Genomic DNA, 15,894 nt, shown 5'->3' on the forward strand with positions numbered 1-15,894 from the left:
TTACCTAACTCTGATGACACCAAAGGTCTCCAGAGTTAACCAAACCTGTGAACTGGTTTTGGTAACTTGTCATTTCAAATCTTAATAGTGAAGTTAGGTAAGTCGGAAGCTTGTGGAGCAGGGCTTTGTAAACAAAAAGAGTGTAACGATGTGATCTACGTGACTTCAAGGAGGTTCAGCCAACCTTTTGGTAAAGAATATAGTGATGAGTAATAAAACTGTCTCCTGTGATAAAACGAAGGGCGCTATGAAGAACAGGTAGAAAGGTTGACTGCACAATTTGCTTCCTGCTGACTACAGAGAGACAAGATCTGTTTCTGTAAAAAAAAGCCCACTTTAAATCTTAGTTTCATAACAAGCTCATTTGTTTGTTTTTTAAACAATAAATCATTGTCAATCCAAATACCAAGGTATTTGTATGTAGAGACTCGTTCCATTTTATAACCATCCAATGAGTGAAGATGTAATCCATCTGAGACCATTTTATGAGAGTTAAAGTTAGTTTTATGCTGAAAAGTGTAATCTAGGTTTTTGGAAATGTGTTCTTCATTGACACAGATGCTGTATCAATCAAATTATTATTATTCCACACAACTGAATAATTTCTGTTCTTTCACATACAGTGCCTTCAGAAAGTATTAATTCCCCTTAACTTATTCCAAATTTTGTTGTGTTACAGCCTGCATTCAAAATGGATTCTATACATTTTTTTTTCTCTCACCCACAATACCCCATCATTTTTTAAACATTGATTGAAAATGAAATACAGAAATATCTCATTTACATACGTTTTCACACCTCTTTGCTATGACACTCCAAATTGAGCTCAGGTTTATCCAGTTTCCTTTGATCATCCTTGAGCTGTCACTACAACTTGATTGGAGTCCACCTGTGGCCAATTCAATTGTCTGAACATGATTTAGAAAGAAACACACCTGCTTATATAAGGTCCCACAGTTGACAATGCATGTCAGAGCAGAAACTATACCATGAAGTCCAAGGAACTGTCGATAGATCTCCAAGATAGAATTGTGATGAGGCATTTCTCTGGGTATAAAACAACTTCTAGAGTGTTGAACGTTTCCAAGAGCACAGTGGTCTCCATCATTGGGAAATTGAAAAAATTGACTCTGCCTAGAGCTGGCCGTCCAACCAAATTGACCTTGGTCAGGGAGGTGACCAAGAACCCAACAACCACTTTGCCAGAACTACAGAATTCCTTGGCTGAGATTGGAGAAACTGCCAGAAGGACAACAGTCTCTACAGCACTTCACCAATCAGGACTTTATGGGAGAATGGGAGAGTGGCCAGATGGAAGCCCCTCCTGAGAGAAAGCCACATAACAGCATGTCTGGAGTTTGCAAAAAGGCACATGAAAGACTGAGATCATAAGGCAAAATATTCTGTGTCTGATGAGACAAAAATTGTACTCTTTGGCCTGAATGCAAAGTGCTATTTCTGGAGAAAACCAGGCGCAGCTCATCACCCGTCTAACACCATCCCAACCATGAAGCATGCTGGTGGCATCATCATGCTATGGGGATGCTTTTTAGTGACAGGGACTGGCAGACTGATAAGGATAGAGGGAACAATGAATGGAGCCAAATACAGGTAAATCCTTGATGAGAACCTGCTTCAGAGTGCAAACAACCTTAGACTGGGGCGAAGATTTCCATTCCAACAGGACAATGACTCCAAGCATACAGCCAAAGCAACACTGGAATGGCTTCAGAACAAGAATGTGAAAGTCCTTGAGTGGCCCAGCCAAAGCCCAGACTTGAATGCCACTCCCCATCTAATTTAACAGAGCTTGAGAAAATATGCAAGGAAGAATGGGAGAAAATCCCCAAATGTGCAAAGCTGATACAGACATAACCAAGACGACTCAATGATGTAATCGCTGCCAAAAGTGCTTCTACAAATTATTGACTCGGGTGTGAATACTTATGTAAATGAGTATTTCTGTATTTAATTTTCAATACATTTACAAACATTTCTCAAAACGTGTTCACCTCGTCATTATGGTGTATTGTGTGTAAATGGGTGAGAAAAATTAAATATTTAATTAATTTTGAATTCAGCCTGCAACACAACAATGTGGAATAATTCAAGGGGTATGAAAGCTTTCTGAAGGCACTGTACAGAAATGAAACTCTACACTTTTGATGTCCGTCAAACAATGACAACCAAGCTGTCTGTCTTCATAGGAGGAGATCGTATCAATTTAAATCCAAAAAAACAGGAGGGAAACAAAAATGGTAAGAGACCAGATAAAAGGGAAAACAATCACTATGACAACATTAAGGCATATTGTCAGCAGCAACAGATGCATTTACATGTGACAAGAATCCTATCAAAGTAACAAGTCAAATGTTGTTGTTATTTTGGGTGGAACCATTATACAGTGGGGGGAAAAAAAAATCAGCTACCAATTGTGCAAGTTCTCCCACTTAAAAAGAGAGAGAGAACTGTAATTTTCATCATAGGTACACGTCAACTATGACAGACAAAATGAGAAAAAATTTCCAGAAAATCACATTGTAGGATTTTTAATGAATTTATTTGCAAATTATGGTGGAAAATAAGTATTTGGTCAATAACAAAAGTTTCACAATACTTTGTTATATACCCTTTGTTGGCAATGACACAGGTCAAACGTTTTCTGTAAGTCTTCACAAGGTTTTCACACACTGTTGCTGGTATTTTGGCCCATTCCTCCATGCAGATCTCCTCTAGAGCAGTGATGTTTTGGGGCTGTCGCTGGGCAACACGGACTTTCAACTCCCTCCAAAGATTTTCTATGGGGTTGAGATCTGGAGACTGGCTAGGCCACTCAAGGACCTTGAAATTCTTCTTACGAAGCCACTCCTTCGTTGCCCGGGCGGTGTGTTTGGGATCATTGTCATGCTGAAAGACCCAGCCACGTTTCATCTTCAATGCCCTTGCTGATGGAAGGAGGTTTTCACTCAAAATCTCACGATACATGGCCCCATTCATTCTTTCCTTTACACGGATCAGTTGTCCTGGTCCCTTTGCAGAAAAAACAGCCCCAAAGCATGATGTTTCCACCCCCATGCTTCACAGTAGGTATGGTGTTCTTTGGATGCAACTCAGCATTCTTTGTCCTCCAAACACGACGAGTTGAGTTTTTACCAAAAAAGTTCTATTTTGGTTTCATCTGACCATATGACATTCTCCCAATCCTCTTCTGGATCATCCAAATGCACTCTAGCAAACTTCAGACGGGCCTGGACATGTACTGGCTTAAGCAGGGGGGCACGTCTGGCACTGCAGGATTTGAGTCCCTGGCGGCGTAGTGTGTTACTGATGGTAGGCTTTGTTACTTTGGTCCCAGCTCTCTGCAGGTCATTCACTAGGTCCCCCCGTGTGGTTCTGGGATTTTTGCCCACCGTTCTTGTGATCATTTTGACCCCACGGGGTGAGATCTTGCGTGGAGCCCCAGATCGAGGGAGATATCAGTGGTCTTGTATGTCTTCCATTTCCTAATAATTGCTCCCACAGTTGATTTCTTCAAACCAAGCTGCTTACCTATTGCAGATTCATTCTTCCCAGCCTGGTGCAGGTCTACAATTTTGTTTCTCGTGTCCTTTGACAGCTCTTTTTTTCTTGGCTATAGTGGAGTTTGGAGTGTGACTGTTTGAGGTTGTGGACAGGTGTCTTTTATACTGATAAGTTCAAACAGGTGCCATTAATGCAGGTAACGAGTGGAGGACAGAGGAGCCTCTTAAAGAAGAAGTTACAGGTCTGTGAGAGCCAGAAATCTTGCTTGTTTGTAGGTGACCAAATACTTATTTTCCACCATAATTTGCATATAAATTCATTAAAAATCCTACAATGTGATTTTCTGGAGAAAAAAAATCTCAATTTGTCTGTCATAGTTGATGTGTACCTATGATGAAAATTACAGGCCTCTCTCATCTTTTTACGTGGGAGAACTTGCACAATTGGTGGCTGACTAAATACTTATTTTCCCCACTGTATGTACTTTGTGCATTTAGCACACTTTGTGCATTCAAATAATGTCAAAGTTGTTGAAATATAAACAATTCTTTGTAATAGACAATATGTGAGTTTCATAAAGCACATATTATTATTGTCCATTTCAGATCACTGTTTATTTTTCCTGAATTCCCTCCTTTTGCATGTCAGACTGACCACTGTCACCGGTCACTGGTTACACTCGTCTGACACACCTTTGCCCCCTTGTTACTTTATGTCCCTCATTGTTGCCAAATATGTGCTGTGCAGACACTGGGTCATGTACTCGTTTAGCCATTGTGAACACAGCATTGCATATAAAATAAAACGTTGAGCTGCAGGATCCCACTCCTGGATTTCACCATGTGGGGGTTCGTTCTTTGTCTCCTTGTGGCCTTGGCCGGTAAGTGTAGCTGAGAAGCAAAAATATAGAAAATATTTTATTGAGCTAATTATGACACTGGTTTTGATTATATATTCATTTTTTCATTTCAGCATGTAACAATATCAGTTATGGTGAGTTTGTTATCCAGCGATTTGAAATGTGTCATTTAAACCTAACCTTGCATTCAAATGAGCATTTATTCATAAATAATGGTATATCAATGATGTATTGTAGAGCCTGGCTTGAACCCTAAGAAAACCTATGAGTACAAATATGAGGGAATGGTGACTATTGGGCGTGGCATGCCAAACCTTGCAGAGTCTGGTGTGAGACTCATGTGCAAAGTCAAGATCATTGGTGTGTCTGCACAAACATACCTTCTCCAGGTATGCATTCAATTAAAATGACCAATGCGAGGTACTTCATAGGCATTTAGCTCATATTTCAGAACAGAAATATACTGCATGTGTTATTTTAAGGATCTAAGTTTGTTTTGATTAAACTAATTTAAAAACTTCAATTAATCGTAAATAAACTAACAAGTAATTCTACCTGGTGATCCAATTATATTTTCTTGTTTTAAGGTTTCAAACTTGAACTTCGAGGAGTTCAATGGCATTCCAGGGAAGAATGCATTTGATGCCTCACCAAAGCTTACCAAACGGATTGCTGCCGAGCTCAGCAAACCCTTCATGTTCGAGTACGCCAAGGCACGGGTTGGTGACATTCGCACCTCTGCTGAAATATCTGACACCATTGTCAATATTGTGAGAGGCATACTTGGGTTCTTCCAAGTCACAGTCAAGACCACCCAAAGAGTGTATGAGCTTGAGGAGGTAACTAAAACAGGTTTTACATAAACAATACTTACAGTATGTAATATTGCATTTTCATCTGTAAAGAAATTGCAGAGAGCATTGTTAATGTGAGGTTTTTCTACGTATTTGTTACCAGTTCGGGATCCATGGATTGTGCCAGAGTACCTATGCCATTGAGGAGGATGCCAACTCCCAAGAATTGTCAGTCACCCAAATTGTTGACATTAATAACTGCAAAGAAAAGGCAGCCATTTACAGAGGAATGGCCCTAGCTGTCGACGACAAACTCTCCAAAGAGGTTTGTCTTTCCTATCCATAGACCTATATGTGAACATGCACAATTCTATTTAAAATAGTATTCAGTGCCAAGACTACAGAGAATATCACAGTACAGTTGAAGTCGGAAGTTTACATACACTTAGGTTGGAGTCATTAAAACTCGTTTTTCAACCACTCCACAAATTTCTTGTTAACAAACTATAGTTTTGGCAAATCGGTTAGGACATCTACTTTGTGCATGACACAAGTAATTTTTCCAACAATTGTTTACAGACAGATTATTTCACTTATAAATCACTGTATCACAATTCCAGTGGGTCAGAAGTTTACATACACTAAGTTGACTGTGCCTTTAAACAGCTTGGAAAATTCCAGAAAATGATGTCATGGCTTTAGAAGCTTCTGATAGGCTAATTGACATAATTTGAGTCAATTGGAGGTGTACCTGTGGATGTATTTCAAACTCAGTGCCTCTTTGCTTGACATCATGGGAAAATCTAAGGAAATCAGCCAAGACCTCAGAAAAAACTATTATAGACCTCCACAAATCTGGTTCATCCTTGGGAGCAATTTGCAAATTCCTGAAGGTACCAAGTTCATCTGTACAAACAATAGTACGCAATTATAAACACCATGGGACCATGCAGCCATCATACTGCTAAGGAAGGAGACGCGTTCTGTCTCCTAGAGATGAACGTACTTTGGTATGAAAAGTGCAAATCAATCCCAGAACAACAGCAAAGGACCTTGTGAAGATGCTGGAGGAAACATGTACAAAATTATCTATATCCACAGTAAAACGAGTCCTATATCGACATAACCTGAAAGTCCGCTCATCAAGGAAGAAGCCACTGCTACAAAACCGCCATAAAAAAGCCAGACTACGGTTTGCAACTGCACATGGAGACAAATATCATACTTTTTGGATTAATGTCCTCTGGTCTGATTAAAGAAAAATAGAACTGTTTGGCCATAATGACCATCGTTATGTTTGTAGGAAAAAGGGGAACGCTTGCAAGCCGAAGAACACCATCCCAACTGTGAAGCACGAGAGTGGCAGCATCATGCTGTGGGGGTGCTTTGCTGCAGGAGGGACTGGTGCACTTCACAAAATAGATGGCATCATGAGGAAGGAAAATTAGGTGGATATATTGAAGCAACATCTCAAGACGTTAGTCAGGAAGTTAAAGCTTGGTCGCAAATGGGTCTTCCAAATGGACAATGACCCCAAGCATACTTCCAAAGTTATGACAAAATGGCTTAACGACAACAAAATCAAGGTATTGGAATGGCCATCACAAAGCCCTGACCTCATTCCTATATAAATGTGTGGGCAGAACTGAAAAAGCATGTGCGAGCAAGGAGGCCTACAAACCTGACTCAGTTACTCCAGCTCTGTCAGGAGGAATGGGCCAAAATTCACCCAACTTATTGTGGGAAGCTTGTGGAAGGCTACCCGAAACGTTTGACCCAAGTTAAACAATTTAAAGGCAATGCTACCAAATACTAATTGAGTGTATGTAAACTTCTGATCCACTGGGAATGTGATGAAAGAAATAAAAGCTGAAATAAATAATTATAAATAATAATTATTCTGACATTTCACATTCTTAAAATAAAGTGGTGATCCTAACTGACCTAAGACAGGGAATTTTTACTAGGATTAAATGACAGGAATTGAGAAAAACTGAGTTTAAATGTATTTGACTAAGATGTATGTAAACTTCCGACTTCAACTGTAAATAGTACATTTTAACAGTCACTCACTTTCAATCCTTTTTGTATTCCTTTACGTCATCTAGAGAGGTGACTCTGTCATTTCAACAGTGAGATATGTCTACACAGTGAAACCAACAGTTGACGGAGGCCTGATCAAGAAGGCTCATGCCTTGGAGCACCAGCATTTCTCCCCATTCAACGTGAAAGGGGGCAACTCCAAACTGCAAGCCATGTATGACAAATCTCATTGTTTTCTTTCATTTCACTATATCAAATTGGGTGTCTGAAAATGAGAACCACATGTAGTTGGACTGGAAAGAGATGTCAGGTTTAGAGGCGTAATGACTAAGCAGGAGTTTAGTAAAAAAATAGATAAATAAAACATAAAAATATAAAATAATTAAAGAGCAGCAGTAAAATTGTCTCCCGAGTGGTGCAGTGGTCTAAGGCACTCTATCGCAGTGCTAGCTGTGCCACTAGCGATCCTGGTTTGAATCCAGGCTCTGCCGTAGCCGGCCTCGACCGGGAGACCCATGGAGCGACGCACAATTGGCCCAGCGTCGTCCAGGGTAGGGGAGGGAATGGCCGGCAGGGATGTAGCTCAGTTGGTAGAGCATGGCGTTTGCAACACCAGGGTTGTGGGTTCGATTTCCACGGAGGGCCAGTATAAAAAAAAGATATAAAAAAAATAATGTATGCACTCACTAACTGTAAGTCGCTCTGGATAAGAGCGTCTGCTAAATGACTAAAATGTAAAAAAAACACCAACATATAGAATAATAGGTGAAAGTGGTTTATTTGCCATGTACACACTAAGGCTGCATTTACACAGGCAGCCCAACTCTGATCTTTTTTCACTAATTGGTATTTTGACCAATCAGATCTTTTGCCAATAATTGGGCAAACAATCAGAATTGGGCTTCCTTAGTGAAAACACAGCCTAACACTAGGTTATGTGAAGGAATGTCCAGAAGGAGAGGTTCAGACATGAGTTATAAGGCTGCATTTACACAGGTAGCCCAATTCTGCTCTTTTGCCCAATTATTGGAAAATGAGATGATCTAATTGGTCAAAAGACAAATTCTTGAAAATAAATGATAAGAATTTGGCTGCCTGTAAACGCAGCCTTAGATGAAGTGCAGCGAAGAGGTTCACTGAGAGGTTCTCAGTCTTGGGGCTACAGTGAGGAACAAACCATGATGACCAATTACCTGCCAGAGTTTGTATGTGTAAGGTGCTCTTCTTGTTGACGCTTCTTTAGGAAAGAGCTTGTGCTGCTCAGTGTAACTGACACAGTGGTGACCCCTGCTGTTGGTCCCGTGATTAGCCGAGGAAATCTGGTTTACAAGTTTGTGAAGGTGCTGGCCCAAATCCCCATTTTGATTAAGAAATTGGATGATCCAGTGCCCAAGGTAAACAACAGGGTATATCAACAATACTCAAAACCTACTTGCTCTAAAATTGTTTTTTCCTCAACCTGTCATGAAGATGTTTACGGCTCATGATTATTTGTAATATGCCACAAAAAAAACACATTGTTGTTCACAGATTGCAGAGATGATCAAACGTTTGGCCCAAGCGAACATCTACCAGACTGACAGTGCAACAAGTGAGGATGTTGTTGTTCTGTTCCAACTCCTGCGTGTGACATCGCTAGAAGACCACGAGGTTCTGTGGAAACAGCTCTCAGGGAATGATGAACACAGGTGCATATTCATGTTTATTTAATTTATATTCATAAATTATATGTATTTTTATATTCATTCAAACATTCTAAGGTTTCTATGGCAAACATTTCTATTTGAAGTGTAACATATGAAAGGATTGTTTGCTACGATGTGAGTTTTTTTATTGTCATCCTTATCCCTTGTCAGACGGTGGTTTTTGGACACGATTGTTGAAGTTGCAGACGCAAGAGTCCTCAAATTCCTAAAGAACAGATTCAAAGCCGGTGATGTATCAGCCAACGAGGCTGGACAAATGCTTCTGATCGCATTTAATCATGTAGCAACGGAGACTGACTTGATGGAGATGGCCAAGGTGAGTTGTCTTGGTTGGAAGTATTATTATTATTATACAGTAGAAAGACAAAGAGTACATTGTCCCTACATAGGCTTGTGGACCATTTCGCACATAATTTTCATACTAGATGACAAAATCATGTGGTCGATGTGATGTGCTCAGAGAGATTTATAATCTATCAATCGTCCCTCTGTAGGAGTTCCTGTCCATGCCCTTCAGTAAGTCCCACCCAATGCTGTGGAACACTGTGGTGCTGTCCTATGGATCACTGGTCTACAAGTACTGTGCCTATGAATATGGTCAGCCTTGCCCGGTGGCAGTTGTTCAGGTAATTAGCTACATTACCATTGCATTACTTACTGGTAAAGAAACCAAATGCATAGGCTATGTTCAAGTTTATTCTGGTTATATGGCAGAAGATGGTAGTGTGAATGTTATGACTACTGCTAAGTTAATATTGTGTAGCTTTGCTGTTGTACAGACTCTTTCTGTATAGATATTAGCTGCAAATCACTGCGGATTAGAGAATTCAAGATGTGACACGTCCGTTTCAAACAGCCCCTGTTGGACCTGGTGACCGATGGCCTGAAGAGAAACAGTGAGTTGGACATGGTGCTAGCCCTGAAAGCCATTGGGAATGCAGGCCACCCCTCCAGCATTAAGACCATCATGCGCTTCCTCCCTGGAGTGTCTGCCGCCCCTGTGACCCTCCCAGCCCGTGTGCTAAGTGCAGCCGTGCAGTCTCTGAGACACCTGGCTGTCAGAGAACCCCACAGCGTTAGTAGTAGTAGTAGTAGTAGTAGTAGTAGTAGCAGTACTAATTTAGTAGTAGTAGTAGTAGTAGTAGTAGTAGTTTGGTTTATTTCATTGTGTACACATTCCCAACTAAAAGCTAAATTCCAGTATACGAACAAGAAAATAAAAAAGGTGTCATGGATATTGTGGTTCTGGTGTCAGAGTTGAATTGGTGTCAATGCCATTTCGACCCAGTCACATTAGTACAGTGGGGAAAAAAAGTATTTAGTCAGCCACCAATTGTGCAAGTTCTCCCACTTAAAAAGATGAGAGAGGCCTGTAATTTTCATCATAACTATGACAGACAAAATGAGGAAAAAAAATCCAGAAAATCACATTGTAGAATTTTTAATGAATTTATTTGCAAATTATGGTGGAAAATAAGTATTTGGTCAAAAACAAAAGTTTCTCAATACTTTGTTATATACCCTTTGTTGGCAATGACACAGGTCAAATGTTTTCTGTAAGTCTTCACAAGGTTTTCACACACTGTTGCTGGTATTTTGGCCCATTCCTCCATGCAGATCTCCTCTAGAGCAGTGATGTTTTGGGGCAAGTCTGTGGGCAACACAGACTTTCAACTCCCTCCAAAAATGTTCTATGGGGTTGAGATCTGGAGACTGGCTAGGCCACTCCAGGACCTTGAAATGCTTCTTACGAAGCCACTCCTTCGTTGCCCGGGCGGTGAGTTTGGGATCATTGTCATGCTGAAAGACCCAGCCTCGTTTCATCTTCAATGCCCTTGCTGATGGAAGGAGGTTTTCACTCAAAATCTCACGATACATGGCCCCATTCATTCTTTCCTTTACACGGATCAGTCGTCCTGGTCCCTTTGCAGAAAAACAGCCCCAAAGCATGATGTTTCCACCCCCATGCTTCACAGTAGGTATGGTGTTCTTTGGATGCAACTCAGCATTCTTTGTCCTCCAAACACGACGAGTTGAGTTTTTACCAAAAAGTTATATTTTGGTTTCATCTGACCATATGACATTCTCCCAATCCTCTTCTGGATCATCCAAATGCACTCTAGCAAACTTCAGACGGGCCTGGACATGTACTGGCTTAAGCAGGGGGACACGTCTGGCACTGCAGGATTTGAGTCCCTGGTGGCCTAGTGTGTTACTGATGGTAGGCTTTGTTACTTTGGTCCCAGCTCTCTGCAGGTCATTCACTAGGTCCCCCCGTGAGGTTCTGGGATTTTTGCTCACCGTTCTTGTGATCATTTTGACCCCACGGGGTGAGATCTTGCGTGGAGCCCCAGATCGAGGGAGATTATCAGTGGTCTTGTATGTCTTCCATTTCCTAATAATTGCTCCCACAGTTGATTTCTTCAAACCAAGCTGCTTACCTATTGCAGATTCAGTCTTCCCAGCCTGGTGCAGGTCTACAATTTTGTTTCTGGTTTCCTTTGACAGCTCTTTGGTCTTGGCCATAGTGGAGTTTGGAGTGTGACTGTTTGAGGTTGTGGACAGGTGTCTTTTATACTGATAACAAGTTCAAACAGGTGCCATTAATACAGGTAACGAGTGGAGGACAGAGGAGCCTCTTAAAGAAGAAGTTACAGGTCTGTGAGAGCCAGACATCTTGCTTGTTTGTAGGTGACCAAATACTTATTTTCCACCATAATTTGCAAATACATTCATAAAAAATCCTACAATATGATTTTCTGGAAAAAAAATTCTCAATTTGTCTGTCATAGTTGACGTGTACCTATGATGAAAATTACAGGCCTCTCTCATCTTTTTAAGTGGGAGAACTTGCACAATTGGTGGCTGACTAAATACTTTTTTTCCCCACTGTATATCAAGTAATTTCCCAAAATGAAAATTAATTAAAGACCTCATAAAAAAATGTGCAACTGAGTTTCTATTGATTTACTCAATTGACTTTATATCAAATAAAATGATAACCAGTTGACATACAGTTGGATGTTGTATTAGTCCCAGTCTAATCTCTTTGATAATATGACTTTAGCTACAGTATGACTTACGTGTGTGCTTTCAGGTCCAGGACATCACAGTGAGCCTGTTTGTGCAGAGGCACCTTCCCACAGAGATACGTATGCTGGCCTGTATGATCCTGTTTGAAACTAAGCCACCTTTGGCTTTGGTGTCAACAGTGACTGCATTCCTATTGGAGGAGGCTGACATGCATGTGGCTAGCTTCTCTTACTCTCTCATTTGGAGCATTGCCAAATCCAGCACTCCGGACAACCACTTCCTGTGAGTGTTTCTGTCAGGGCACAGTGACATTTCTTGTGTCAATGCTTCTGATTTTGCATTAAAACTGTGGCTGTTTTGTTATCTTTGTAAAAGCTCAACAGCCTGCAATGTCGCTGTGAAAATCCTGGCCCCTAAATTTGGTCGTATCAGTTACCACTACAGCAAAGCTATGCACCTCGATTGGTTTAATGGTAAGTTCAAAGGACCTGTAAGGGGCATGGGTTTACTTTGAGAACATACAGTATATGCAAGGCTGAGGAAACTGTTTTCTTCGCTCATCAGTAAAAAACGTTGACTAACCACATATCTCTTGAATATCCAGATGACTTCTTGATTGGTACAGCCACTGAGATCTTCATGCTGAAAAATGCTGCAAGCTACATCCCAACAGAAATAGTGACTAAAGGGAAATTCCATTTCATTGGCAAAATATTACAACTTGTGGAGGTAATCGGTAATGTTCATATTAATTGATCTGTACATGTTCTCCTGTTTCATGCTGAAATATTTTTTTGGGGACTATTGTTTGTGTCATACAGCTTGGTTTCCGTGCTGAAGGAATCAAGGAACTGTTTAGACAGAACATTCAAGTTTTTAACGGCCATCTCAGCTACACTGACTTTGAGGCCATATTCAAAGTGGTGAGTTCATGACTTTTCAAGACGCATACTGCACAGTTGCGGGCACAAAAATAGCCCTCAATGGTACTGTACCATCCCTTCAAACTCAACTTTATTCTATTGAATCATCTTCTTTCAGCTGCAAGATTGGCTGACATTGCCCGAGGATAAGCCTCTTTTGTCTGCCTATACACGAATCTTTGGTCAAGAGTTCTTCTTCGTGGATTTGAACAAGGACTTAATTCAGAGTGTTATCAAGGTGAGATTTCAACAGTCAATCAAGTATTGCATGTTACTCAGTATAACATTGTGTCCCGCTCTATCCAGTCTGGGCAATAACAAAACCTTATGATACACATTTCCTGTGGTCTCCATAAGCTGTTACACACTGTGCTCTTCTGCCACGGTTACTCCATGCAGACTGTCAGTCCATCTGCAGGCAAAGAGAGCCCAGTCTGGAAAATGATTGAACATCTTCAGAAGGGGATGTCATGGCACTGGACCAAGCCCTTCCTTATGTTTGAGACCCGCTACATCCAAGCCACCTCCCTCGGTCTCCCACTGGAAATCAGCAAATATTATAACACAGTAACAACCATTACTGTCAATGGTAAACATTGAATACCAGGGCCCTTTGAATTCCAAAGCAGAATAGAGTTTAAAAATATAAATAATCAATAAAACGCAAACATTTTCTCTTATGTAGCTAAGGCTGCAATCAGCCCACCCCTGACTGATCGCCTGGGACAACTGTTGACCTCAGATGTTTCACTAGTGACTGATGGATTTGCTGGGTAAAATATTTATTTATGTTTTGGTAGCAGGGGCAGTCAAACTCCTTGCATATTTGTATGTTTCTTGTAAAGGATAGTGAGAAAGAGAGATAGTGGGTCGCTTGCAAGAGAGATAGTGGGTCGCTTGCAGCACTACCAAGTAAGTGTGATCTAGAGGCACTGAGGCAGCGACTTAAACAGCTGGACCACCCCAGGCCACATCAAGTATTTATTTAATGGACAACCATGTACAGTATTTTACATCATATTATGAGAAGAACAAGACTATGAGGAACCCTCCCATATCAGTGGCTTCATATTACAGAATGTCTTCATGGCTCAATTATTATTTAATGCTAACATAACTGATTGTATTCTATATGTAATTTTATTGCAGTTTCTCAAAGGACCAATTTGTCTTCCATGGGATAAACACAGACATTTTCCAGTGTGGTGCGGAACTGAAGAGTAAAACAGTAGTTGCCATGCCATGGGAATTCAGCATGAAAATGAACATCAAACAAAATACATTTGAACTTGACCTTCCTCCTTGCAAAAAGGAGACTAAGCTATTCTCAGTCAAGTATGTTTCTCACATTTCCTTACACCTGTCGAAAAAATATTTTAAGTGTCGATGGATAGTAACTTAACAGATGCTACTTTTCTTTTTGTTACAATAGGTTTGATGTATATGCGGTCTCAAGGAATATTGAGGAACCATCATTTGCTAAAATGACCCCAATGATGCCTGACTCTATTGAGTCTAATGAGGATATAGAGCCACCTAAGCAAAGACATTTGACTTCTGGACGAAAGGTACAATCACCCTCCATTGCAAAGAATATTACATGTAACGTAAGAGAGATGTGTGCATGCCTAATATGCTTTCTTTTTTGTCAAATAGATTGTAAAATTTGACATTTACCATCCACAAGTAAAAGTGTGTGCAGAGGCTAACATCTATGGGGCAGCTTTCTGTGTTGAGTCTGAGGCAACGAGATCACACTACATTGAAGAATACCCCCTTTACTACTTATTGGGATACACCAACTTTGCATATACAATTAAACCAGGTAACAGCATCTACAAGTATACAGTACAATATAGACAAAATATGCTTTTTCCTTGTACATTGTTTTGGACTGTCATTTATTGAGCCTTATTGGATGTGCCAGGGATTGGTCTAGCGGTAGTGCTGCCGACCCTGGACTGTACATCAGCCCAGTGGCAGGGTTCAGTCCTTGCTTACACCTTACTTAACTTTACCTATTCTATACTTCCCTCTAATCTATCTTCCCCTTTCATTCTTTCACAAGAAAGCACCACAATTTGAAAGGGAAATAAAATTCCATAAAATAAACCAAGCCTTTAGATTTCATACATGTAACATGCGTGATTATGAAATGTAATTCCTCTCTTTCATTATCAGTCCAGTCCAACAAACCTGTTGACAGGATTCACATTGAGATGAACGCCAGCCCAACCAAGTACCCAGTTAGTGTCCGCCAACTGCTTGACACCCTGCGGAGGCATTCCAAGGTACTTGGTCATGGTTGTACTGTCATCATCTGCACACATGCATTGCTAAGTTCATACAGTATGTGACCATTTCTACTCTGTTTTTGTGTCTGCAGGACGCAACCAAGCATTTCGATCTCTCCTCTGATTCCTCAAGCAGCAGAATGTCTCGTCACGCAAGCTTCAAAGCCAAAGAAGCTTCTGCTTCTGAGGTAGAGCTATGGCTGAAGTGCACCATTGACTAGTGTACCTTTTTGTTGTGGTTGTTGTTTTTTGTTGTTGTTTTAAGGGGGCGGGGTATATTCATATCAATCAATATGCAAAGACTGACTGCATTCTTTCGGATATGGCGAAGGTACTATGTATTTCACTCTGAAACCTAGTTGTGTATACAAAACAGTGATGGCAGTATAAGGACTTTTGCGCCTTCTTGTACTCCTCCTCAGGCTTGGAATGCCACTCCTGAACCATTGTTCACCATCAAGGCTCTGGCCATGAGTGGCAACACGAAGCCAGAGGGTTACGAAGCAGCTGCTTACTACACCCCTGCTGCCCAGATGGACAACACCCAGCTGATTGTGTCTCAGGTTGGGGAGGAGGCCAACTGGAAGTTGTGCACAGATGCCAATGTGGATAAGGTCCGGCAGGAAGAGCTAAAGGTAATATACAGTACACTCTTAGAAAAAAAGGTGCTATCTAGAACCTAAAAAGGTTATTCGGCTGTCCCCATATGAGAACCCTTTG

The 15,894-nt window shown here is 40.8% G+C and overlaps 1 protein-coding gene across 2 annotated transcripts in view; it reads left to right on the plus strand.

The window, feature by feature from the left end:
* Window positions 1-4,316: 4,316 nt before the first annotated feature.
* Window positions 4,317-15,894, plus strand: part of vtg3 (vitellogenin 3, phosvitinless) — a 37,470-nt gene continuing 25,892 nt past the window's right edge. For both annotated transcript variants that reach the window (XM_041839103.2, XM_045205312.1), the window contains exons 1-24: window positions 4,317-4,402; window positions 4,495-4,515; window positions 4,619-4,770; window positions 4,969-5,220; window positions 5,339-5,500; window positions 7,284-7,432; window positions 8,462-8,612; window positions 8,749-8,906; window positions 9,075-9,240; window positions 9,419-9,550; window positions 9,781-9,999; window positions 12,022-12,239; window positions 12,333-12,430; window positions 12,562-12,686; window positions 12,779-12,880; window positions 12,999-13,118; window positions 13,280-13,469; window positions 13,566-13,653; window positions 14,030-14,215; window positions 14,313-14,448; window positions 14,537-14,705; window positions 15,062-15,171; window positions 15,267-15,362; window positions 15,597-15,809. In XM_041839103.2, coding sequence (XP_041695037.2) covers window positions 4,363-4,402; window positions 4,495-4,515; window positions 4,619-4,770; window positions 4,969-5,220; window positions 5,339-5,500; window positions 7,284-7,432; window positions 8,462-8,612; window positions 8,749-8,906; window positions 9,075-9,240; window positions 9,419-9,550; window positions 9,781-9,999; window positions 12,022-12,239; window positions 12,333-12,430; window positions 12,562-12,686; window positions 12,779-12,880; window positions 12,999-13,118; window positions 13,280-13,469; window positions 13,566-13,653; window positions 14,030-14,215; window positions 14,313-14,448; window positions 14,537-14,705; window positions 15,062-15,171; window positions 15,267-15,362; window positions 15,597-15,809 — 3,453 coding nt within the window. In that variant the 5' untranslated portion in view covers window positions 4,317-4,362. The remainder of the gene's footprint in view (window positions 4,403-4,494; window positions 4,516-4,618; window positions 4,771-4,968; window positions 5,221-5,338; window positions 5,501-7,283; window positions 7,433-8,461; window positions 8,613-8,748; window positions 8,907-9,074; window positions 9,241-9,418; window positions 9,551-9,780; window positions 10,000-12,021; window positions 12,240-12,332; window positions 12,431-12,561; window positions 12,687-12,778; window positions 12,881-12,998; window positions 13,119-13,279; window positions 13,470-13,565; window positions 13,654-14,029; window positions 14,216-14,312; window positions 14,449-14,536; window positions 14,706-15,061; window positions 15,172-15,266; window positions 15,363-15,596; window positions 15,810-15,894) is intronic.

This window comes from Coregonus clupeaformis, chromosome 20, assembly GCF_020615455.1.
Source record: "Coregonus clupeaformis isolate EN_2021a chromosome 20, ASM2061545v1, whole genome shotgun sequence".
Classification (NCBI taxonomy): Eukaryota; Metazoa; Chordata; class Actinopteri; order Salmoniformes; family Salmonidae; genus Coregonus; species Coregonus clupeaformis.